Source organism: Hyla sarda, unplaced genomic scaffold, assembly GCF_029499605.1.
Source record: "Hyla sarda isolate aHylSar1 unplaced genomic scaffold, aHylSar1.hap1 scaffold_1127, whole genome shotgun sequence".
NCBI lineage: Eukaryota > Metazoa > Chordata > Amphibia > Anura > Hylidae > Hyla > Hyla sarda.
This window is the reverse complement of record NW_026607748.1, coordinates 92398-117618: the sequence shown is the minus strand read 5'-3', so window position 1 is coordinate 117618 and position 25221 is coordinate 92398. Positions and strand designations below refer to the sequence as shown.

General features: G+C 47.1%; 1 protein-coding gene across 2 annotated transcripts; it reads left to right on the top strand.

Moving 5' to 3' along the window:
- Positions 1-221: 221 nt before the first annotated feature.
- On the top strand, positions 222-9159 carry LOC130301388 (oocyte zinc finger protein XlCOF7.1-like). 2 transcript variants are annotated; one of them, XM_056551619.1, is made up of 8 exons: positions 223-451; positions 693-872; positions 3877-4003; positions 4100-4191; positions 4284-4362; positions 4471-4562; positions 4697-4805; positions 7611-9159. In XM_056551619.1, exons 1-8 carry the CDS (start codon positions 374-376, stop codon positions 8735-8737), a joined length of 1884 nt encoding a protein of 627 aa, XP_056407594.1. In that variant the 5' UTR covers positions 223-373; the 3' UTR covers positions 8738-9159. The 2 variants fall into 2 exon arrangements, with proteins under 2 accessions (XP_056407595.1, XP_056407594.1); XM_056551620.1 differs by lacking the exons at positions 4100-4191; positions 4284-4362 and having other exon boundaries at positions 222-451.
- The last annotated feature ends 16062 nt before the right edge of the window (positions 9160-25221 follow it).

The following is a 25221-nucleotide window of genomic DNA, read 5'->3' as shown; positions in this document are numbered from 1 at the left end:
GTGTATGTGACATATGATGTGACCCCTGTATGATATATATAATAAGTGAGGATGTGTATGTGACATATGATGTGGCCCCTGTATGATATATTTATAATAAGTGAGGATGTGTATGTGATATATGATGTGGCCCCTGTATGATATATATAATAAGTGATGATGTGTATGTGACATATGATGTGGTCCCTGTATGATATATATAATAAGTGAGGATGTGTATGTGACATATGATGTGACCCCTGTATGATATATATAATAAGTGAGGATGTGTATGTGATATATGATGTGGCCCCTGTATAATTTAGGGCCCCATTAGGACTATCCCCCTCCAGCTGATCCCGTTGTCTCCTCTTCTCCTGAATGACCCCCAAGGATGGACACGGACAGGAATGAGATGACTAAGAGAATATTCCACCTCACCTTGGAGATCCTCCACCTGCTGACTGGAGAGGTGAGGTGACCCATCTACATTTCTATCATCTTTATTGTATTATGGAACAAGTCAGAGATACAGAAGAAAAAATCCAGAATAGGAAGAATCCAGGGTCCTGTATAAGATCTTCAAGACCCCAGAACTGCCCCCAGTATTCCAGATGTGGTCACTAGAGCTCTATACAGGGGGCGCCATCTCCTCTTTGTAGTGGGGGAGGAATACTGGGGTCAGTCCCCTCATTGTCTCTCTCCATACACAGGATTACACCATAGTGAAGAAGACATCGGGGGAGTGTGTGGCCCCCAGCAGCCATCTTCAGGAGTCAGGAGGACGGAGCAGGGCCCGGGGCCCCATCATGGAGCCTCCACCTCACTCACCGATACATGATCAGAAGATACTAGAACTTATCCACAGGATCACTGAACTGCTGACTAGAGAGGTGACCCTGCTGGGACATTATACAGTAATGGAGGGGTCTGGTGATGACTGGAGAGGTGACACTGCTGGGACATTATACAGTAATGGAGGGGTCTGGTGATGACTGGAGAGGTGACACTGCTGGGACATTATACAGTAATGGAGGGGTCTGGTGATGACTGGAGAGGTGACACTGCTGGGAATGCTGGGACACTATACAGTAATGGAGGGGTCTGGTGATGACTGGAGAGGTGACACTGCTGGTACATTATACAGTAATGGAGGGGTCTGGTGATGACTGGAGAGGTGACACTGCTGGGACATTATACAGTAATGGAGGGGTCTGGTGATGACTGGAGAGGTGACACTGCTGGGACATTATACAGTAATGGAGGGGTCTGGTGATGACTGGAGAGGTGACACTGCTGGGACATTATACAGTAATGGAGGGGTCTGGTGATGACTGGAGAGGTGACACTGCTGGGACATTATACAGTAATGGAGGGGTCTGGTGATGACTGGAGAGGTGACACTGCTGGGACATTATACAGTAATGGAGGGGTCTAGTGATGACTGGAGAGGTGACACTGCTGGGACATTATACAGTAATGGAGGGGTCTGGTGATGACTGGAGAGGTGACACTGCTGGGAATGCTGGGACATTATACAGTAATGGAGGGGTCTGGTGAGGACTGGAGAGGTGACACTGCTGGGAATGCTGGGACATTATACAGTAATGGAGGGGTCTGGTGATGACAGGAGAGGTGACACTGCTGGGACATTATACAGTAATGGAGGGGTCTGGTGATGACTGGAGAGGTGACACTGCTGGGACATTATACAGTAATGGAGGGGTCTGGTGATGACTGGAGAGGTGACACTGCTGGGACATTATACAGTAATGGAGGGGTCAGGTGATGACTGGAGAGGTGACACTGCTGGGACATTATACAGTAATGGAGGGGTCTGGTGATGACTGGAGAGGTGACACTGCTGGGAATGCTGGGACATTATACAGTAATGAAGGGGTCTGGTGCTGACTAGAGAGGTGACCCTGCTGGGACATTATACAGTAATGGAGGGGTCTGGTGATGACTGGAGAGGTGACACTGCTGGGACATTATACAGTAATGAAGGGGTCTGGTGCTGACTAGAGAGGTGACCCTGCTGGGACATTATACAGTAATGGAGGGGTCTGGTGATGACTGGAGAGGTGACACTGCTGGGAATGCTGGGACATTATACAGTAATGGAGGGGTCTGGTGATGACTGGAGAGGTGACACTGCTGGGACATTATACAGTAATGGGGGTGTCTGGTGATGACTGGAGAGGTGACACTGCTGGGACATTATACAGTAATGGAGGGGTCTGGTGATGACTGGAGAGGTGACACTGCTGGGACATTATACAGTAATGGAGGGGTCTGGTGATGACTGGAGAGGTGACACTGCTGGGACATTATACAGTAATGGAGGGGTCTGGTGATGACTGGAGAGGTGACACTGCTGGGACATTATACAGTAAGGTAGGGGTCTGGTGAGTACTGGAGAGGTGACACTGCTGGGACATTATACAGTAATGGAGGGGTCTGGTGATGACTGGAGAGGTGACACTGCTGGGAATGCTGGGACATTATACAGTAATGGAGGGGTCTGATGATGACTGGAGAGGTGACACTGCTGGGAATGCTGGGACATTATACAGTAATGGAGGGGTCTGGTGATGACTGGAGAGGTGACACTGCTGGGAATGCTGGGACATTATACAGTAATGGAGGGGTCTGGTGATGACTGGAGAGGTGACACTGCTGGGAATGCTGGGACATTATACAGTAATGGAGGGGTCTGGTGATGACTGGAGAGGTGACACTGCTGGGACATTATACAGTAATGGAGGGGTCTGGTGATGACTGGAGAGGTGACACTGCTGGGACATTATACAGTAATGGTGGGGTCTGGTGATGACTGGAGAGGTGACACTGCTGGGACATTATACAGTAATTGAGGGGTCTGGTAGTGACTGGACAGGTGACACTGCTGGGACATTATACAGTAATGGAGGGGTCTGGTGATGACTGGAGAGGTGACACTGCTGGGACATTATACAGTAATGGAGGGGTCTGGTGATGACTGGAGAGGTGACACTGCTGGGAATGCTGGGACATTATACAGTAATGGAGGGGTCTGGTGATGACTGGAGAGGTGACTCTACTGGGAATGTTGGGACACTATACAGTAATGGAGGGATGTGGTGATGACTGGAGAGGTGATACTGCTGGGACATTATACAGTAATGGAGGGGTCTGGTGATGACTGGAGAGGTGACACTGCTGGGACATTATACAGTAATGGAGGGGTCTGGTGATGACTGGAGAGGTGACACTGCTGGGACATTATACAGTAATGGAGGGGTCTGGTGATGACTGGAGAGGTGACACTGCTGGGACATTATACAGTAATGGAGGGGTCTGGTGATGACTGGAGAGGTGACACTACTGGGACATTATACAGTAATGGAGGGGTCTGGTGATGACTGGAGAGGTGACACTGCTGGGAATGCTGGGACATTATACAGTAATGGAGGGGTCTGGTGATGACTGGAGAGGTGACACTGCTGGGACATTATACAGTAATGGAGGGGTCTGGTGATGACTGGAGAGGTGACACTGCTGGGACATTATACAGTAATGGAGGGGTCTGGTGATGACGGGAGAGGTGACACTGCTGGGACATTATACAGTAATGGAGGGGTCTGGTGATGACTGGAGAGGTGACACTGCTGGGACATTATACAGTAATGGAGGGGTCTGGTGATGACTGGAGAGGTGACACTGCTGGGAATGCTGGGACATTATACAGTAATGGAGGGGTCTGGTGATGACTGGAGAGGTGACACTGCTGGGACATTATACAGTAATGGAGGGGTCTGGTGATGACTGGAGAGGTGACACTGCTGGGAATGCTGGGACATTATACAGTAACACCACTGGAGGGGTCGGGGTGATGACTGTATTATTATGTGTCAGGTTCCTATAAGGTGTCAGGACGTGGCGGTCTATTTCTCCATGGAGGAGTGGGAGTATGTAGAAGGACACAAGGATCAGTACAAGGATCAGGTCATGATGGAGGATCAGCAGCCCCTCACATCACCAGGTAAGAAGAGACATATATATATGTCACTGTCACCATCTAGTAACATAGAAATTTCTCCAGCTGGTGATGTATTCATTCCCTGTGTGTTCCCTACAGATGGAGTCATGGATAGAAATCCACCCGAGAGGTGTCCCCGTTCTCTGCATTCCCAGGACTGTCCAGAGGGAAATATCCCAGAGAACCATCAGGTAGATGACGATAAGGTCTCCCAAAAAAAAGATGAACATGAAGTGACTGAACCAAAGATCATTTTACAATCTTTTTTTTCTTCTCTGTTTAGGATGAAAATATTATTTCTATTAAGGTTGAGGTCAAAGAGGAAGAAGAGGAGGAGACGGATTTCTATGCCAATCAGCAGTGTAAGGGGGGGGGGGGATGTAACAGATAAACCTGAGATTCTCCTAGATATTGTACTAATGATCTGATCATCACATGTAAATAATCTATTCCCTGTGTGTTCCCTACAGATGGAGTCATGGATAGAAATCCACCCGAGAGGTGTCCCCGTCCTCTGTATTCCCAGGACTGTCCAGAGGGAAATGTCCCAGAGAAGCATCAGGTAGATGAGGCTGATCCTATCCCACATCTCTATAGGGGGGTCCTGCAGTCATAGATGTGGGGATAGATTTTGGGGGTCTCTGTTGCTCCTCCTGTCTGCTGTATTGTAGTGAATTGTTCTATATGTCACATCAGGGGGGAGATCTGACTAATAATAAAGTGGAGGATGAAGAAGAGAGGATGAGGGGCCATCACCCGTGTATGAGGGAAGTGAAGGAGGAAATTCCAGGAGGTGTTACCCCAGGTAGGTAATAATTCCAGGAGGTGTTACCCCAGGTAGGTAATAATTCCAGGAGGTGTTAGCACAGGTAGGTAATAATTCCAGGAGGTGTTACCCCAGGCATGTAATAATTCCAGGAGGTGTTACCCCAGGTATGTAATAATTCCAGGAGGTGTTACCCCAGGTAGATAATAATTCCAGGAGGTGTTACCCCAGGTAGGTAATAATTCCAGGAGGTGTTACCACAGGTAGGTAATAATTCCAGGAGGTGTTACCCCAGGTAGGTAAGAATTCCAGGAGGTGTTACCCCAGGTATGTAATAATTCCAGGAGGTGTTACCCCAGGTATGTAATAATAATAATAGCTCCCCCTGGTGGCTCAGCCTTCCCTTACATAGCTCCCCCTGGTGGCTCAGTTTTCCCTTACATAGCTCCCCCTGGTAGTTCAGCCTTCCCTTACATAGCTCCCCCTGGTGGCTCAGCCTTCCCTTACATAGCTCCCCCTGGTGGCTCAGTTTTCCCTTACATAGCTCCCCCTGGTAGCTCAGCCTTCCCTTACATAGCTCCCCCTGGTAGCTCAGCCTTCCCTTACATAGCTCCCCCTGGTAGCTCAGCCTTCCCTTACATAGCTCCCCCTGGTGGCTCAGTTTTCCCTTACATAGCTCCCCCTGGTAGCTCAGCCTTCCCTTACATAGCTCCCCCTGGTAGCTCAGCCTTCCCTTACACAGCTCCCCCTGGTGGCTCAGCCTTCCTTTACATAGCTCCCCCTGGTGGCTCAGTTTTCCCTTACATAGCTCCCCCTGGTAGCTCGGCCTTCCCTTACATAGCTCCCCCTGGTGGCTCAGCCTTCCCTTACATAGCTCCCCTTGGTGGCTCAGCCTTCCCTTACATGGCTCCCCCTGGTGGCTCATTTTTCCCTTACATAGCTCCCCCTGGAGGCTCAGCCTTCCCTTACATAGCTCCCCCCGGTGGCTCAGCCTTTCCTTACATAGCTCCCCCTGGTGGCTCAGCCTTCTCTTACATAGCTCCCCCTGGTGGCTCAGTTTTCCCTTACATAGCTCCCCCTGGAGACTCAGCCTTCCCTTACATAGCTCCCCCCGGTGGCTCGGCCTTCCCTTACATAGCTCCCCCTGGTGGCTCAGCCTTCCCTTACATAGCTCCCCCTGGTGGCTCAGTTTTCCCTTACATAGCTCCCCATGGAGACTCAGCCTTCCCTTACATAGCTCCCCCCGGTGGCTCGGCCTTCCCTTACATAGCTCCCCCTGGTGGCTCAGCCTTCCCTTACATAGCTCCCCCTGGTGGCTCAGTTTTCCCTTACATTGCTCCCCTGGTGGCTCAGTCTTCCCTTACATATCACCCCCTGGTGGCTCAGCCTTCCCTTACATAGCTCCCCCTGGCGGCTCAGTTTTCCCTTACATAGCTCCCCCTTGTGGCTCGGCCTTCCCTTAAATAGCTCCCCCTGGTGGATCGACCTTCCCTTATATAGCTCCCCCCGGTGGCTCAGCCTTCCCTTACATAGCTCCCCCTGGTGGATCGGCCTTCCCTTATATAGCTCCCCCCGGTGGCTTAGCCTTCCCTTACATAGTTCCCTCTGGTGGCTCAGCCTTCCCTTACATAGCTCCTCCTGGTGGCTCAGCCTTCCCTTACATATCTCCCCCTGGTGGCTCAGCCTTCCCTTACATAGCTCCCCCTGGTGGCTCAGCCTTCCCTTACATAGCTCCCCCTGGTGGCTCAGCCTTTCCTTACATAGCTCCCCCCGGTGGCTCAGCCTTTCCTTACATAGCTCCCCCTGGTGGCTCGGCCTTCCCTTACATAGCTCCCCCTGGTGGCTCGGCCTTCCCTTACATAGCTCCCCCTGGTGGCTCGGCCTTCCCTTACATAGCTCCCCCTGGTGGCTCGGCCTTCCCTTACATAGCTCCCCCGGTGGCTTCGCCTTCCCTTACATAGCTCCCCCTGGTGGCTCGGCCTTCCCTTACATAGCTCCCCCTGGTGGCTCTGCCTTCCCTTACATAGCTCCCCCTGGTGGCTCGGCCTTTCCTTTATAATTGTTCACAAGCAGAATGAATGGATGAGCCCTTCCTGTCAGGTGTGAACAGTCCTGTAGTGTAGGAGGTGTAATAGTTTGGGGAGGGGGGACATCTAAATTACATCTATCACTAGTTCTCAGTTCTGGATATAGAAGTTTGACTAGTGATAAGAATTACCTCCTCCTCCCTGTACAATGACCTCTGCACAGGTCACAGATTATGCCCAGAAAAGGTGTCACTAGGGTTTCCTCTGGTCTATTGTTTCCTATGATCATAGGGGCGGGGGGGGGCACATATTTCTAAAGTCTCTGGTGAACATTCCCTAGAGTCAGTGCCCGGAGTGACCCCAAAAAGAAGGAAACTATAAAGGGGGGATCATCTCCTCTCTTCTGTATTCTCTTCTGGAGTCTGGTGACCATCAAAAACTGTATCAAAACTTTGTGTTTTTGAACTATTAAGATTTAAAACAATGTCCTTAAGGGTCTTAACCCTTAAGGGGTATTCTGGGTATTCCATCTTTATACATTACCACCTCCATTCATGTCTATGGGAGAGGGCGTGACTGCATGCCCCCTCCCATAGACATGAATGGAAGGGTTTGGCGTGATGTCACGAGGGGGCGGGGCCATGATGTCATGTCTCGGAGGCAGCGCCCAGCACAGAATGCTGGGGGCTGCACAGAGGTCACGGGGGTCCCAGCAGTGAGACCCCTGCAATTCATACATCTTATCTCCTATCCTTAGCCGGAATACCCCTTTAATGGTTTGCAGCAAAAGTCTCATTATCCATTTTTATCCCAACAGAAAATCCCACTAGGAACTTTGGGGAAAACTTCATATTATCTCCAAATTATAAAGTAGAAGATGAAGATATGATGGAGCGCTCTTCAGATGATGGAGCGCTCCTCACCCCTTACGTACATCCTGGACTTCACAGTACAGATCTATCCTACAATAATCCCCCTGATCATGAGGAACCTTCTCCCGACCAATCACACATTGGCTTTTATTATGATGCCAGCGGAAGAGATTTTATAAACAGTTCAAGTGTTGGGCACAGAGAAAGTCTCACAGGAAAAAAGCTGCATGTCTGTTCTGAATGTGGTAAATGTTTTATTGAGAAATCAAAGCTTGTTAGACATGAGAGAAGTCATACAGGAGAGAAGCCATATTCATGTTCTCATTGTGGGAAATGTTTTATTGAAAAATCTGGTCTTGTCAGACACGAGAAAAGCCACACAGGAGAGAAGCCGTATTCTTGTTCAGAATGTGGGAAATGTTTTAAATTGAAATCATATCTTGCTTCACATGCAAGAAGTCACACAGGAGAGAAGCCTTACTCATGTTCAGAATGTGGGAAATGTTTTGCAAATAAATCACATCTCGTTACACATAAAAGAAGTCACACAGGAGAGAAGCCATATTCATGCTCAAAATGCGGGAAATGTTTTGCAAGTAAATCCAATCATGTTAAACACGAGAGAAATCACACAGGAGAGAATCCATTTTCTTGTTTAGAATGTGGGAAATGTTTTGCAAGTAAATCACATCTTGTTATACACGAGAGAAGTCACACAGGAGAAAAGCCATTTTCATGCTCAGAATGTGGGAAACGTTTTTCAAATAAGCCCAATCTTGTTATACATGAGAGAAGTCACACAGGAGAGAAGCCATTTTCATGCTTCGAATGTGGGAAAAGTTTTGCAAGTAGATCAAATCTCGGTATACATGAGAGAATTCACACCGGAGAGAATCCATATTCATGTTCAGAATGTGGAAAATGCTTTACAAGTAGATCCAATCTTGTAACGCATGAGAGATGTCATACCGGAGAGAAGCCTTATTCATGCACAGAATGTGGGAAATGTTTTACAAGTAAATCCAATCTTCTTAAACATAAGAGATGTCACACAGGAGAGACGCTGTATTAATGTTCATAAGGTGGGAAATTGTAAAAAAAAAAAAAAAAAATCACATCTTGTCGGACGTGGGAGAAAACATACAGGGCAAAATCCACTTTGATGTTTTATATGCAAAAAACTTAACAGAGAAGAAACAGTGGCTCACATTTACTATGCCTGATGTGCCTAACGTTTTGGTACCACATGCGCCAAAATAACGTTGCTTTAAAATAATTACAAACTTATTATTAGGTTCATGCCAGAAAGATACCGTATATATTCGAGTATAAGCCTACGCACCTAATTTCACCCCAAAAACCCAGGAAAAGTTATTGACTCGACTAAAAACCTAGGGTGGGAAATACATCACCCCCCCCCAATGTCATCATCCCCCCCATGTCATCACCCCCCCTTCATCATCACCGCCTGTCAATCCCTTTCAGTGGTCTTCAACCTGCGGACCTCCAGATGTTTCAAAACTACAACTCCCAGCATGCCCGGACAGCCGATGGCTGTCCGGGCATGCTGGGAGTTGTAGTTTTGAAACACCTGGAGGTCCGCAGGTTGAAGACCACTGCGGCCTTTGTCATCATCCAGACCCCCCCCTTTAGTTTTCTACTCCCCTCCCCTCGGTGGGAAGGAAGGGTGAGCTGGTCCGGGCCATCTATGCTGCAGGGACCGTCCGGTGGGGAGGGTTAGTCGTTGCGGGCTGTCCATTTTCACCGGGAGGTCCTTTTCTCCGCCCCGGACTAGTGACTTTGCCTTGACGATGATGCACAGGGACGTTCATGCGCATGTACGTCTGCTGCACACGGACGTCCATGTGCGTCGTCGTCAAGGTAACGTCACTAGTCCGGAGGGGAGAAGAGGGCCTCCCGGTGAAAATGGACAGCCCGCAACGACTAACCCTCCCCACCGGACGGTCCCTGCAGCATAGATGGCCCGGACCAGCTCACCCTTCCTTCCCACCGAGGGGAGGGGAGTAGAAAACTAAAGGGGGGTCTGGATGATGATGGAGGCCCGCGCAGTAGTCTTCAACCTGCGGACCTCCAGATGTTTTAAAACTACAACTCCCAGAATGCCCGGACAGCCGATGGCTGGGAGTTGTAGTTTTGCAACATCTTGAGGTCCGCAGGTTGAAGACCACTGAGAAGGGATTGACAGGCGGAGAGTTCCCTCGAGTAAAAGCCGAGGGGGGCGTTTCCAGCACGAAAAATCGTGCTGAAAAACTCGGCTTATACTCGAGTATATACGGTGTGTGTGTATGTATGTATATATGTGTATGTATATATATATATATGCAATTTTTTTCTATTAGACTTTCCTTGAATTTACATGAAATATAACCCTGCATAGCCAAATATACATCTGTTTAATTCACTTGTGCGGCCATAATACACTTTGTCGTTCTATTTAGTATCCGCGTCCTTTTGTTTACATTTTTACAGGGGTATTCTGGCCTTATACATCTTATCCCCCCTATCCTTTCGATAGGGGGATAAGATGTGTGATCGATGGGGTCCCACTGCTGGGACCCCCCATGCAATCTAGGTGCCGGGAGCTTCCTCCGAGACATGACATCACAACCACGACCCCTCGTCACGCCACGCCCCCTCCATTCATGTCTATGGGGGAAGGGCGTGACGGACGTCACACCCCCTCCCATAGACATGAATGGAGGGGTTGTGGTGCGAGGTAACGAGGGGGCGTGGCTGTGATGTCATGTCTTGGAGGCACCTCTCTGAGGACACGTGTCTCGGGAACTGTCCAGAGTAGAAGCAAATCCCCATAGCAAACCTCTTCTACTCTGTGCAGTTCCCGAGACAAGCAGAGATGTCAGCAGAGAGCACTGTTGTCAGACAGAAAAGAACAACCCAACTTCAGCAGCTGATAACTACTGTAAGGATTAAGATTTTTTAATAGAAGTAATTTACAAATCTGGCACCAGTTGATTTAAAAAAAAAAAAAAAGTTTTCCACCGGAGTACCCCTTTAATGGGGACGGGGCCTTGTCAGGCAAATTATCAACTATCAATGAGAGACCATCCGGGATTCATATAGCAAGCACATGTATTCAGTATTACTTCAGAGAGACCATAAGACAGCTTACATCAGTGTTTCCCATCCAGGGTGCCTCCAGCTGTTGCAAAACTACGATTCCCAGCACGCCCGGACAGCCTACCGTTGCCTTACAGGTGGTTGGGTGGTATATAAGCCATAGGAGTTATGTTACCACTATGGAACAGCTATGCGTTTCCCAACCAGGGTGCCTCCAGCTGGTGCAAAACTACAACTCCCAGCATGCGCGGACAGCCAACGGCTGTCCGCGCATGCTGGAAGTTGTAGTTTTGCAACAGCTGGAGGCACCCTGGTTGGGAAACAGTGACTTACATGATGGGTACAGCTTTTATAAGACCTTATTGTGGTCAGCGCATAGACTTCCTGTTTCCAATGGTTTCTTTGCAGGAGATTGTGCTTTACACTTTCTTTTTCGTACATGGTAAGGTACCAATAACTAGTTTCATTAAGCAGAAGCGAATACATTAAATGGGCACGGTCATTAAAACTAATTTTTGTTATTGCACTCCTTATAGTAAATAAAAAATATTTCCAATGTACTTTGTTTAAAAAAAAAATAAAGTTTTCAATGTTTTATTTGTGTTTAAAAAAAGCTGCCACTAGGTGTCTCCCTACTTGTCCAGAGCACATCCCTGTGACATCACAAGCATCTCCCCCCACATCACCAGTCACCCGTCACGGAGCCGAGATCATGGGGGGACCCCCCCCCCCCTGATGAGACATCTCATCTGAGTACCCCTTTAAGTTCAAGATGTCTAGGGGCTGAGTACATCTTTAAAGGGGTACTCCACCCCTAGACATCTTATCCCCTTTCCAAAGGATAGGGGATAAGATGTATGATCATGAGGGTCTGGCTGCTGGTATCCCCCTGTGGTCCCCCAGTCATCCAGTGCATGGAGCAAACATCACTCTTTGCTGGATGATGGGCGACCATAGCAGTCACATCCCCTCCATTCACATCTATGGGAGGGGGTACATAGCCGTCACGCCCCCTCCCACAGACATGGAGGGTGTGTGTCGTGACGTCACAAACATGGAGGCTCCAAGGGTCCGTGTTCATCGTGGTGCCAGGCAAGCCAGAGATCGCGGGGGGTCGCAGCCATCAGGCCCCCTGCGATCAGATAGGAAGCTTAGGGGCGGAGTACCCCTTTAAGGGCTAGGAAATTAGAAAATATCTCCATCTTCCACTATAAAGCAGGTTTCTGGGGATATTTGGCATAACCCCCATATTGGGTGAGGATTACCCAGCAGCTACAGTTCGGGCAGAGATCCATACACGCGGGTATTACGCTTTGCGCTCTCTGCCGAGCTTGCATTCCACAGTGGAACGCACACCGGCCACGGACCAGAAGTGACGTTTTTTTGCACTTCTGGTTTGAATTTTTTTGTATTTTTTTTCTTCTAAATCTGCATTTTCCTTTTTATCACCTAATATCAGACCTATTTTCTTTCAAAGACCACTCCCTGTCTGTCTCCAGGTTGTGTGTGGTATTACAACTTGGCTCTATTCCCTTCAATGGAACAGAGCTGCAAAACCACACCCACCCCGGAGACAGACAAGGAGCGGTCTTTGAAAGAAGTGGTCTCTGTTTTTCGATTCCTGGATAACCTCTTAAGGACCCATGACGTATGCATACGTCATCACACCTGGCGGAGATCGGAAGCGGTTCCCTGCTGAAATCCTTCAGCAGGCATCCAGGGCAAACACCGAGGGGGGGCCCTGTAGGCCCCCCATGTCGGCGATCGTCGCAAATCGCGAGGGAAATAGCCCCTGTGATCTGCGGCGATACCGGGCTGATCGGGTCTCTGGGACCCGATCGCCCGGTAATTTTGCATGATCCCGGCTGTCACAGACAGCCAGGACCATGCTGGAGGCTAGGAGCGAGGTGGCAAGCCTGCCACCTCCTCCTATACCCTGCGATCTGTCGGTTAGATAACCGACCAATCGCAAGGGGGGGGGGGGCGGTTACTTCCTCCCGTCCTGCCCGGCCCCTTGAAGTCCGGAGAGAACGGGAGGAAGACCGGAGGACGCGGCGGGGGACGGGGGAGTGCTGGGGCCAGTTTTGCAACATCTGGAGGTCCACAGTTTTGGTACCACTGTGTCCTTCCAGATGTTGCAAAACTACACATCCTCAGCTTGCCCTTACTGTCCAGGCATGCTGAGAGTTGTAGTCCTGTAACATATGGCCCTTCACATGTTGCAGAACTACAACTCCCAGCATGCCTGGACAGTTTTAGCATACTGGGAGTTGTAGTTTTGCAACATCTGGAAGGGCACAGATTGGGAACCACTGTATTAGTGGTCTGAAAACTGTAGTCCTCCAGATGTTGCCGAACTACTACTTCCAGCATGCCTGAGAATGTTTGGGAGTTGTAGTTTTGCATCAACTGGAGGCACACTGGTTGGGAAACATTGTCTGTTTCCTAACTCAGTGTTTCCCAACCCGTGTGCCTCCAGCTGTTGCAAAACTATAACTACCAGCATGCACTGATAGACTGTTGTAGTTTTGCAACAGCTGGAGATTCCCCCCCCCCCCCCTGTGAATGTACAGGGTACATTCACATGGGCAGGGGGCTTACAGTGAGTATCAGGCTCCAAGTTTGCGATGCAGCTAATTTTGCGCGGCAGCTCAAACTCGCAGCGGGAAACTCGCTGTAATCCCCCGCCCGTGTGACTGTACCCTAAAAACACTACACTAACAAAATAAAATAAAAAGTACTACATATACACATACCCATACACAGCCCCCCTCCCCAATAAAAATGAAAAACGTCTGGTACGCCATTGTTTCCAAAATGGAGCCTCCAGCTGTTGCAAAACAACAACTCCCAGTATTGCCGGACAGCCGATGACTGTCCAAGCATGCTGGGAGTTTTGCAACAGCTGGAGGCACCCTGTTTGGTAATCACTGGGGTAGAATACCCCTATGTCAACCCCTATGCAAGTCCCTAATTCAGGCCTCAAATGCGCATGGCGCTCTCATGGAGCCCTGTCGTATTTCAAGGCAACAGTTTAGGGTCACATATGGGGTATCGCCGTACTCGGGAGAAATTGCCTAACAAATTTTGGGGGTCTTTTTCTCCTTTCACCCCTTATGAAAAGGTGAAGTTGGGGGTCCACACCAGCATGTTAGTGTAAAAAAAGAATTTTTTTACATTAACATGCTGGTGTTGCCCTATACTTTTCATTTTTGACAAGAGGTAAAAGGGAAAAAAGCCCCCCAAAATTTGTAATGCAATTTCTCCCGACTACGGAGATTCCCCCATATGTGGGCGTAAAGTACTCTGGGGGCGCACAACAAGGCCCAGAAGGGAGAGTGCACCATGTACATTTGAGGTGATGTGCACAAGGGTGGCTGATTGTTACAGCGGTTTTGACACACGCAAAAAAAAAAATAAACCATTTTGGAAACTACACCCCTCACGGAATGTAATGAGGGGTGCAGTGAGAATTTACACCCCACTGGTGTCTGACAGATCTTTGGAACAGTGGGCTGTGCAAATTAAAAATTTTGTACAGCCCACTGTTCCAAAGATCTGACAGACACCAGTGGGGGGGTAAATGCTCACTGTACCCCTTGTTACGTTCCTCAAGGGGTCTAGTTTCCAAAATGGTATGCCATGTGGGGGTTATTTTGCTGTCCTGGCACCATAGGGGCTTCCTAAATGCGACATGCCCCCCCGAGCAAAATTTGCTCTCAAAAAGCCAAATATGACTCCTTCTCTTCTGAGCATTGTAGTTCGCCCATAGTGCGCTTCAGGTCAACTTATGGGGTACCTCCATACTCAGAAGAGATGGAGTTACAAATTTTGGGGGGTATTATCTGCTATCAACCCTTGCAAAAATTTGAAATTTGGGGGGAAACACACATTTTTGTGATTTTATTTTTTTACATATGCAAAAGTCGTGAAACACCTGTGGGGTATTAAGGCTCACTTTATTCCTTGTTACGTTCCTCAAGGGGTCTAGTTTCCAAAATGGTATGCCATGTGTTTTTTTTTCCTGTTCTGGCACCATAGGGGCTTCCTAAATGCAACATGCCCCCCAAAAACCATTTCAGAAAAACGTACTCTCCAAAATCCCATTGTCGCTTCTGAGCCCTCTACTGCGCCCGTCAAGCAATTTACATAGGCATATGAGGTATGTGCTTACTCGAGAGAAATTGGGCTACAAATACAAGTAAAAATTCTCTCCTTTTACCCCTTGTAAAAATTCTAAAATTGGGTCTACAAGAACATGCGAGTGTAAAAAATGAAGATTGTGAATTTTCTCCTTCAATTTGCTGCTATTCCTGTGAAACACCTTAAGGGTTAAAACACTGACTGGATGTCATTTTGAATACTTTGGGGGGTGCAGTTTTTATAATGGGGTCATTTGTGGGGTATTTCTAATATGAAGACCCTTCAAATCCACTTCAAACCTGAACTGGTCAATTTTATGATGCAAACATAAAGTAGACATATTGTATATGTGAATAAAAAAAATTATTTGGAATATCCATTTTCCTTACAAGCAGAGAGCTTCAAAGTTAGAAAAATGCAAAATGTTCACATTTTTCATCAAATTTTGGGATTTTTCACCAAGAAAGAATGCAAGTTACCAAAAAATTTTACCACTATGTTAAAGTAGAATATGTCACAAAAAAACAATCTCGGAATCAGAATAACTAAAAGCATTCCAGAGTTATTAATGTTTAAATTGACAGTGGTCAGATGTGCAAAAAATGTCCGGGTCCTAAGGTGTAAAATGGCTGGGTCCTTAAGGGGTTAAAGGGGTATTCCGGCCCCAAGACATCTTATCCCCTATTCAAAGGATAGGGGATAAGATGTCTGATCACGGGGGTCCTGCCGCTGGGGACTCCTGCAATCTAGCATGCAGCACCCACCTATTAGTACTGCAGGAAACACTGGAGGCTCCAAGTCTTATGCCTCCTGACCATGGGGACGGAGTATCGTGACATCACGACTCCGCCCCCGTGTGATGTCACATCCCGCCCCCTCAATGCAAGTCCATGGGAGGGGGCGTGATGGCAGCCACGCCCCCTCCCATAGACTTGCATTGAGGGGGCGGGGCATCACGGGGAGGAGTTGCGACATCACAAGATTATTTGAGCAGCCCGATATCTTACAGTGAGAAGGTTATCTTTCAGTTAAATACCGATTTCTGTAGACCCGGGTGGAACGAGGGGTTGGCAATAAAAGATAGAAGTGGGGAGACGGTTCTCCACAGTGACAAAGCCTGGAGGGAGATCCAAGCCGAAGAGGGTAGCAAAGAGGAAATAGGGCAGGAGGACCATAGCAGAGCAGAATATGAGTAAGGAGAAAAAAAGACTCCAAAGTGACCCATCGTGGTGCACCCTTCCCAACCTGAACTAAGGCCAGCTGCGCAATTCTGGCGGCGTAGTAGTATCTGATAAAGTGGGGCACAGACATCCCACCAACCCTTTTGTGATGATGCATCAAGGATCGGCTAATCCTAGGGCGATTATTCGACCAAATATACCGAAAAACATCATTTTGAAGTTTTCTCAGATCAGGTAGTGGGACAGGAATGGGCAAAGTGCGAAAGAGATAAAATAAGCGGGGCAATATAACCATTTTAATAACATTAATCCGACCTATCCATAAAATATAGGGCAATGACCATTTACGTAAATCGGAGCGTATAGAAGAATATAGGGACGGGTAATTATTTTGGCATAGAAGCGGTAATTTAGGAGTAATTTTGATTCCCAAATAAGGCAAGCCTTTACTAGAATATTTAAACCCAAAATTAAGAGTAATCAAATGTTGGGTGGCGACAGGTACATTACAAAACAGCACCTGCGACTTCGCTATATTAACTTTAAGACCCGACTGCTCATGGAAAGTAAGCAAAAGTAGAAAAATTGGGCAGTGATACTAGGGGTTTAGTCAGTGTGAGCAGGAGAGCATCTGCAAACAAGTTCGTTTTATATTCAGCTGACCCCACCGCTACACCACTGATGTCTGGGTTTCGGCATATCATGGTAGCCAACGGCTCCATCACCGACGTGAAGAGCGCCGGCGACAGGGGACAACCCTGAAGGGTGCCCCGTCTAATAGCAATAGGTGTGGGTGTGGAAGTGGGCAATTTCAGGTAGGCAGTCGGGTTAGCGTATAGGAGACGGAGGACATGCAAAGAAGAGCCAGAAAATCCGAACTTCGATAGAACAGCAAACCGGTACGGCCAGGTGACACTATCGAAGGCCTTCTCGATGTCTAGGGCTAAGGCCAGCATGGGGGTGATGGTAGTATTAGACCACTGTATGAGATTCAAGATAGTGCGGACATTATAAGGAGCCTGCCTACCAGGAACAAACCCCACTTGGTCAGAGTGCACCAACGCTGGAAGGAAACGGTTAAGACGGATGGCAAGGATAGAAGTTAGTAGTTTGGAGTCAAGATTCAGAAGAGAGATAGGGCGGTAATTAGCATGAAAAGTATGGTCTTTAAGGGGTTTAGGAAGAACAGTGATAAGTGCATCCAAGAAGTCCGGAGAAAGAGAGTCCGAGGAAAGTAGTGAGTTAAAGAAATCCGTAAGATGGGGGAGTAGGAGGGGAGAGAATTTTTTGTAATAGGGAGCAGAAAACCCATCAGGGCCTGGAGACTTACCATTTTTCAACCTATCAATCGCTTCCTGCACCTCCTCTTCCGATATCGGGCCGTTCAAAACTTCCCTATCCTCCGGGGAGAGGGATGGCAGTGGAACAGTTGACAAAAAGTCTTGTATCTTAGACTCATCAGCAAGCACACTATTAGGAGGTGAGTATAAAGAAGAGTAAAAATCCTGAAAGGCATCATAAATCTTGTTTGGGTGGGAAGTGCGGAGGCCGGGGCGCAGCTGGATAATGTGTACTCTGTTAAAAGATGTAGTTTTTTTCAGCATGGAAGCTAATAATTTATCGGGTTTATTTGCAAACTTATAATAAGTTGCTCCCGTCCAACGAATTGCTTTTTCTACTTGTGTTGAAAGAAGGGCATCCAGCTGCGTCCTAGCATCGCTAATTGATTTGTATAGGTACATAGATGGAGATTGCTGATGTGCCAAAGATAATCTAGCTAATTTAGTCTCAAGTGCCCTCTGCACCGCCGTCCTATCCCTTCTTATACCGGTCGACAGAGAGATCAATTTACCCCTCATATAAGCCTTATGGGCAAGCCAGACCCACTGCGGGTTGGAGTCAGTGACAGAATTAGAAGTGAAATAGCTCACCAAATCTCCCTCCATTTGGGTCCTAACTCGAGGCATAGTCAGTAAGGACTCATTTAGACGCCACCTAAAGGGAGATGTGGTGCGATGGCCAAAATCAAAGGTCGCTAAAACGAGGTCATGATCTGACCATGAGGCTGGGACATGTCTAGCATACAATAAACAATTCAGGGAGAGCGTGTTAGTCAATATCCAGTCAATCCTGGTATAGTGGTGATGAACCGGGGAGTAGAGGGAGTAACCTCGGGTGGTGCCATTGTGTTCTCTCCACACATTGGCTAAATGGTGGTTAGTAAACAGGGAATGGAGTAAGCGGTGCTGAGACCCTGTCCTACGAAACAGTACAGTGTTGGACCGATCAAGTCCACCGTTAAGCACAAAATTAAAATCGCCAGCCCAAAGCAATGCATCGTAGGAGAGGCGTCCCAATTCATCACACATAGTAGTAAAATATTGAACCGGATTATCAGTTCGAGCATAAGAATTGACAATGCACATACGTCGATCTAAATAATCTCCCAACAGAAATAAAAAACGCCCCTCCGGATCAGTTTTAGTCTCAGATATCGAGAAAGGGAAAGAATTATTAAGCAATATGAGAACCCCTCTACTCTTTGTGGTAAAGGACGACATGTAGCACCTTCTATATGACTTGTAAAGTGTGTTTCCTGTATACATATGATATCAGGAGTGTGACGTGCATAATCCCTAAAGGCTTTCGCCCTCTTGCCCGGAGAGTTGAATCCTCTCACATTATGAGAAATAATTTTACACATTACAGTATAGAGCAATCTCAAGAAAGCCAACAGTAATAATAGGATAAGGAGCAAAATAGATCAGAAGGCCCAGGAGGAGTATCACCGACACAGCAGACATTAATAATTCGGCAAAGCCACAGTAAAGACTGACAAGGTAAATATACATTAAATAAAACAAAACAAGAACAAAACAACCAAAACAGACATAAATAGGAAAGACAGCACACCAGGGGAGTGTACCATTGTACTTCCATTTGCACACCAAGTGTGTTGGGGACACAACAATCTGCTCCGCACCCAGCCAACTGCGAAAGATGCTGCAGCTACCAGCATCATGGTCAACGCCATGAGAATAAAAGATGAGGAAAGAAGAGATCAGAAAGCATAGATAGGTCAGATTGGAAAAGAAGAAAAATAAGGGCCAAAAATCATAAGGTAAAAGGAAGGAGAGAGGGGAGTAAGTGGAGTAAGTAACAGAACATCAAGAAACAGAGAAAAAGTAAGGGATCAGGAAAAGGCATGGGTTTGTATAGGAGGGTATAAGTCACCAAAAGAAAAAGAAGAAATGTAAGAACTGTAGAGAAACGGAGGGAAGGAAGGGGAATGAGGGGAAGTGGCGAGGAAGGAAGGCTGGAAAAAATACAAAATTAGAAAAAATTTAAAAATTTGAAAAATATAAAAATGGTGGCGAAAAAAGGAGTAGTCCAAACAGTCATTCAGAAACCCGATCCAAAAAGCGTCCATTGACAACGGCCGCAAAGAAGAGTCAGCGACTCAGGTACAAGGCTGTATGAGGAAACAGTCCCGAAAAGTCTCAAGGAGATAGAGAGTCCTCTCCAGCGCCATCCCCGCGACTGCAGCTTTTAGGCGCGGGGGTCCAAGTGCGCACAGGTCTCGGTGCCCTCTGGGGTTGGGGGGCAGCTGCTTCCATGGGGACATTCTCCTGACGCAGCACAGCTTTCGCATCAGCGAGATTCCGGACCGTGTGTGAGCGGCCATTAATCCGGAAAGCCAGTGAAAAGGAAAAACCCCATCTATATTTTACTTGGGCTTGCTGGAGCGCTAGGGTGACCGGGCGAAATTCACACCTTCAAGCCAGAGTGGTAGGGGCTAGATCCGAATAAAGATGAACCGAAGGCGGGACACCTGGCAGGGTGGGCAAATTTCTGGTGGCCGCCAGCAATACATCACGTACATCAGGATAGTGGAGCTTAAGAACAATGTCTCTAGGGAGATCAGGGTTCCGCGGTGCTGCCAGGGCCCGGTGGATACGGTCAAATCTCAGCAACTCCGGTTCCAGCTGTGGTGCCAACTCAAAGAACAGTGCAGTTATAACCTTCGTGAGGTCCGTCTCTGACTCAGGTAAGCCTCGGATCCGTAGGTTCGCCCTACGCGATCTGTTCTCCAGATCCTCTAACTTAAGCTCCAGAGACTGGATTTGTGCCTCGTGGTCGTCCAGATCCCGTCTATCCTCCTCTGCTGCGTCAGCCAGTTCATCTATCTTCGCCTCCGTGTCGGAGACTCGCTTTGCCAACTCTTGGATCTGAGAGGTAAAGTCCGATACTGCTTTGGCCAAAGCCGTGTGAAACAGAGTCTTTATATTTTTAAACATGGCGGCCGGAGAGAGATCTTCAGTGTCTCGCTGTTCTTCACCCTCAGAGAGGTCTGTAGGCGAGGCCGAGCGGGACACCATCTTCGCCCTTGCGTGTGTTGGATCGGGGCAGACGCGTCCTCCTCAGTGAGCCGCGCACATGCGCCCCCCCAAGGGTTAATATTTTTTAATAGAAGTAATTTACAAATCTGTTTAACTTTCTGACAACCAATTGATTTAAAAGAAAATGTTTTCCAGTGGAGTACCCCTTTAAAAGGATATTGTAATAACAGGCCAGTTTGTAAACATTCCATAGGTGGAAACGTTAATCGCCGTCATATATACTCGTAACATATTGGCTTTAAGGCCTTTTCTCGAAACCTTTTTGGAAAAATTGTAAAATCACCAGCAAGGTTCTCTCTCGCTGTATTGGTCTTGTTATGGAAGAGGCCGGTACTCTCCACTCAAAAGATGCAACAATTAAAGGGGTACTCCGCTGATCAGCGTTTGGAACAAACTGTTCCGAACGCTGGAGTCGGGAGCTCGTGACGCCATAGCCCCACCCCCTCATGACGTCACATCCTACCCCCTCAATGCAAGTCTATGGGAGGGGGCGTGACGGCTGTCACGCCCCCTCCCATAGACTTGCATTGAGGGGGTGGGGCGTGATGCCACAAGCTCCCAGCACCGACTCCTGCGTTCGGAACAGTTTGTTCCAAACGCTGATCAGTGGAGTACCCCTTTAAGGGGAACCAAGCCCTTCTGGGCTAGAATGTGGGCAAGGAGTATGACTTGTGGCTTGTCCAGAAGTATCTTCCTCAATACTCTGCTGATCATCACTGTTAGGGTATGTTCACACTTCGGAGTTCCGCGAGTAGAATTTCGCGCAGTGAACATTACCATCAGTGTGCAAGGGTCTTCCGCGAGACCCGTTCACACTGAGGAAAATTGTTCCGCGCATAGAAAGAACGTGTTCTTTCTTTGCGCGGAATTCCGCGAGCACTGCATAGCCGTCAATTGTGACGGTGCAGTGCTGCGAGGTCCTACTGCCGAAGTATTTTTGGCGGCGTCCGCCAGACGGAGTCTCCTCTGGTGGACTTCAGCGAGCGGAGATTCCGCAGTGTGAACGTACCCTCAGAAGGAATACGTAAGCAAACAGACCTTTCCAAGACATTGTCTTTGCATCCAGATGGTCTGGAAGATCCCGTGGGTTCAGGGAGCAGTACTTGTTGTCTCTCGTTGCCATGAGATCCTGCAGGGGCAGCCCCACCCTGGACTAGCTCTGCTTAACCCCTTAAGGATTGAGTGTTTTTCCACTTTCATTTTTTCCTCCTCACCTTTTAAAAATCATAACCCTTTTAATTTTGCACATAAAATTCCATATGATGGCTTATTTTTTGTGCCACCAATTCTACTTTGTAATGACATCAGTCATTTTACCCAAAAATCCACAGCGAAACGGAAAAAAAATCATTGTGCATTTTGTAACTTTTGGGGGCTTCCGTTTCTACGCAGTGCATATTTCGGTAAAAATGACACCTTATCATTATTCTGTAGGTCCATACGATTAAAATGATACCCTACTTATATAGGTGATTTTGTCTTACTTCTGGAAAAAATCATAACTACATGCAGGAAAATGTATACGTTTAAAATTGTCATCATATGACCCCTATAACTTTATTTTACCGCGTATGGGGCGGTACTAGGGCTCATTTTTGCACCGTGATCTGAAGTTTTTAGCAGTACCATTTTTGTATGGATAGGACTTTTTGATCGCTTTTTATTCATTTTTTCATGATATACAAAGTACGATTCATGGTATACAAAATACGCTATTTTGGACTTTAGAATTTTTTTTGCGCGTACGCCATTGACCATGCGGTTTCTTTAAAGATATATTTTTATAATTCGGACATTTCCGCATGCGGCGATACCACATATGTTTATTTTTATTTACACTTTTCTTTTTAAATGGGAAAAGGGGGGTGATTCAAACTTTTATCATATTAGGGAAGGGGTTAAATGATCTTTATTCACTTTTTTTTTTTGCAGTGTTATAGGTCCCATAAGAAACTATAACACTGCACACACTGATCTTTTACACTGATCATTGTTATCCCATAGGGGGCTATAACACTGCACACACTGATATCCCATAGGATAACATTGATCAATGATTCTGCCGCTTGACTGCTCATGCCTGGATCTCAGGCATGGAGCAATCATTCGGCAACTGGACACCAGGAGGAAGGTAGGGACCCTCTCGCTGTCCTACAGCTGTTCGGAACGCCGCGGAGGTCCCGAACAGCCCACTGACCTAGGCTGGAGCAGTTTAGTTTTACTTTAGATGTGGCGATCAACTTTGAACACCACGTCTAAAGGGTTAATAGCGCGCGGCCACGTAATCAGTGCCGCGCGCTATTAGCTACGGGTCCCGGCCGTTGCTAGGTGCCAGGCCCGACCCGCTATGACGCGGGGCCACAGGTACGCCCTGCGTCCTTAAGGGGTTAAACAATCTGTTGACAGACCCTTTTATATAGAGACATAAGGGGAGATTGATTAAAACTTGAGCAGAGAAAAAGTTGCTGAGTTGCCCATAGCAACCAATCAGATCCCTTCTTTCATTTTTGAAAAGGCCTCTGAAAAGTGAAAGAAGCGATCTGATTGGTTGCTATGGGCAACTTGGCAACTTCTCCTCTGGACAGGTTGTGATAAATCTCCCCCATGGTTTGTAAGGTTGATAAAAGACCAGAGTAAATCCAGTTCATCCTAAAACCCTACTGTGTTGATCCAGAGGAAGGCGAAACCCCCTATGAGGCTGATGCCAATTGCCCCATGACAGTGGTAAAATTACTTCCGACTCCAATACGGCATCAGAACAAGTCCCTGCTGATATCTGACTAACTCTCTTTTTGCAGTCACGGACTCCTGGTAAACCCTTATTTCTTACATACAGTTACGGATTTTCTGATTGTACACGTACTAGTTTGTTTCTCAGACTAAGGCTGGGTTCACATCACGTTTTTGCCATACTGTTTTCAATCCGTTTTTCTAAAGAAAACCGTATGGCAAAAAAACGGATGGAACAGTATGGAAAAAAGTAAACCGTATGCGTTTTTAAACAGTATACTGTTTTTAAAAGTGCATACTGTTCCGCCAGTTTTTATTTTTAAAAAAACCCCATACGTTTTTGAAAATTTTGTCCATTTTTAATGGGAGGGGTCTTGGGTGGGGACTTTAGGATTCAAATGCGCATGTGCAAAGTAAAAACGTATACGTTTTTCCCGTATACATGTGCGTTTCCCATTGACGTCCATGTTAAAAAAAAACGTATGCGGTTGCAGTACGGTTTTTAAACCGGAGTCAAAACCGTGGTTGACCACGATTCTGTCTCCGGTTTAAAAACCGTACTGCAACCGCATACGTTTTTTTTAACATGGACGTCAATGGGAAACGCACATGTATACGGTTCCATACGGGAAAAACTTATACGTTTTTACTTTGCACATGTGCATTTGAATCCTAAAGTCCCCACCACAGACCCCTCCCATTAAAAATGGACAAAATTTTCCAAAACGTATGGTTTTAAAAAAAAAATTAAACTGACGGAACTGTATGCACTTTTAAAAACAGTATACTGTTTAAAAACGCATACAGTTTACTTTTTTCCATACTGTTCCATCCGTTTTTTTTGCCATACGGTTTTCTTTAGAAAAACGGATTGAAAACAGTATGGGAAAAACGTGATGTGAACCCAGCCTAAGCAAATAATAAGGATGCCAAACAAACTTCAGTTTCCCCAGGTTTGCGGACAGACCACAGTCCCTGCGTCCAGTTTCCTTCCGTCTGCACTTCCCATCTAGTGTTCGGGGCATCTATAGTGACTACCATAGATTCTGTGGGGCGAAAACGGTTTCCCCTATAAAGATTCCTGTGAATTAAAAGGGGCACTCCACTGGAAAGCATCATTATTATTATTTTTTTTTTTTTATCAACTGGTGCCAGAAAGTTAAACAGATTTGTAAATTACTTCTATTTAGAAATCTTAATCCTTCCAGTACTAATCAGCTGCTGTATACTACAAGTTCTTTTCTTTTTGAATTTCTTTTCAGTCTGACCACAGTGCTCTCTGCTGCCACCGCTGTCCATGTCAGGAACTGTTCAGAGCAGGAGCAAATTCCCATAGCAAACCTCTCCTGCCGTGGACAGTTCCTGACACGGACAGAGGTGTCAGCAGAGAGCACTGTAGTCAGACAGAAAAGAAATTCAAAAATAAAAGAACTTGTAGTATACAGCAGCTGATAATTACTGGAAGGAATAAGATTTTAAAATAGAAGTAATTTACAAATCTGTATAACTTTCTGGAGCCAGTTTATGTGAAAACATTTGTTTTCCACCGGAGTACCCCTTTAATATTATTGCTGACAATCTAATGAAATAAGCTAATGTACCAAGGGACAAATCTCATTCCTCGGGTAGAATTCATGGACATAAGGCTATGTTCACATGATGGAATGTCTGCATAGAAAATCTCCGTGTGGACATTCCACATAACATGCCGGCACTAGGACCACTCAGAAATGAGCCGCCTCAGAGATGACAATGGATTGCTGTGCGGACACTGCAGAAAGAATAGACACGTCTTTTCTTTCTGCGAACACCGGAACCTGAAAGCGGGACTCTGTACACTGAGGACAAGCGGGACTCTGTACACTGAGGACAAGCGGGACTCTGTACACAGAGGACAAGCGGGGCTCTGTACACAGAGGACAAGCGGGGCTCTGTACACAGAGGACAAGCGGGGCTCTGGACACACCGAGGACAAGCGGGGCCCTGTACACACCGAGGACAAG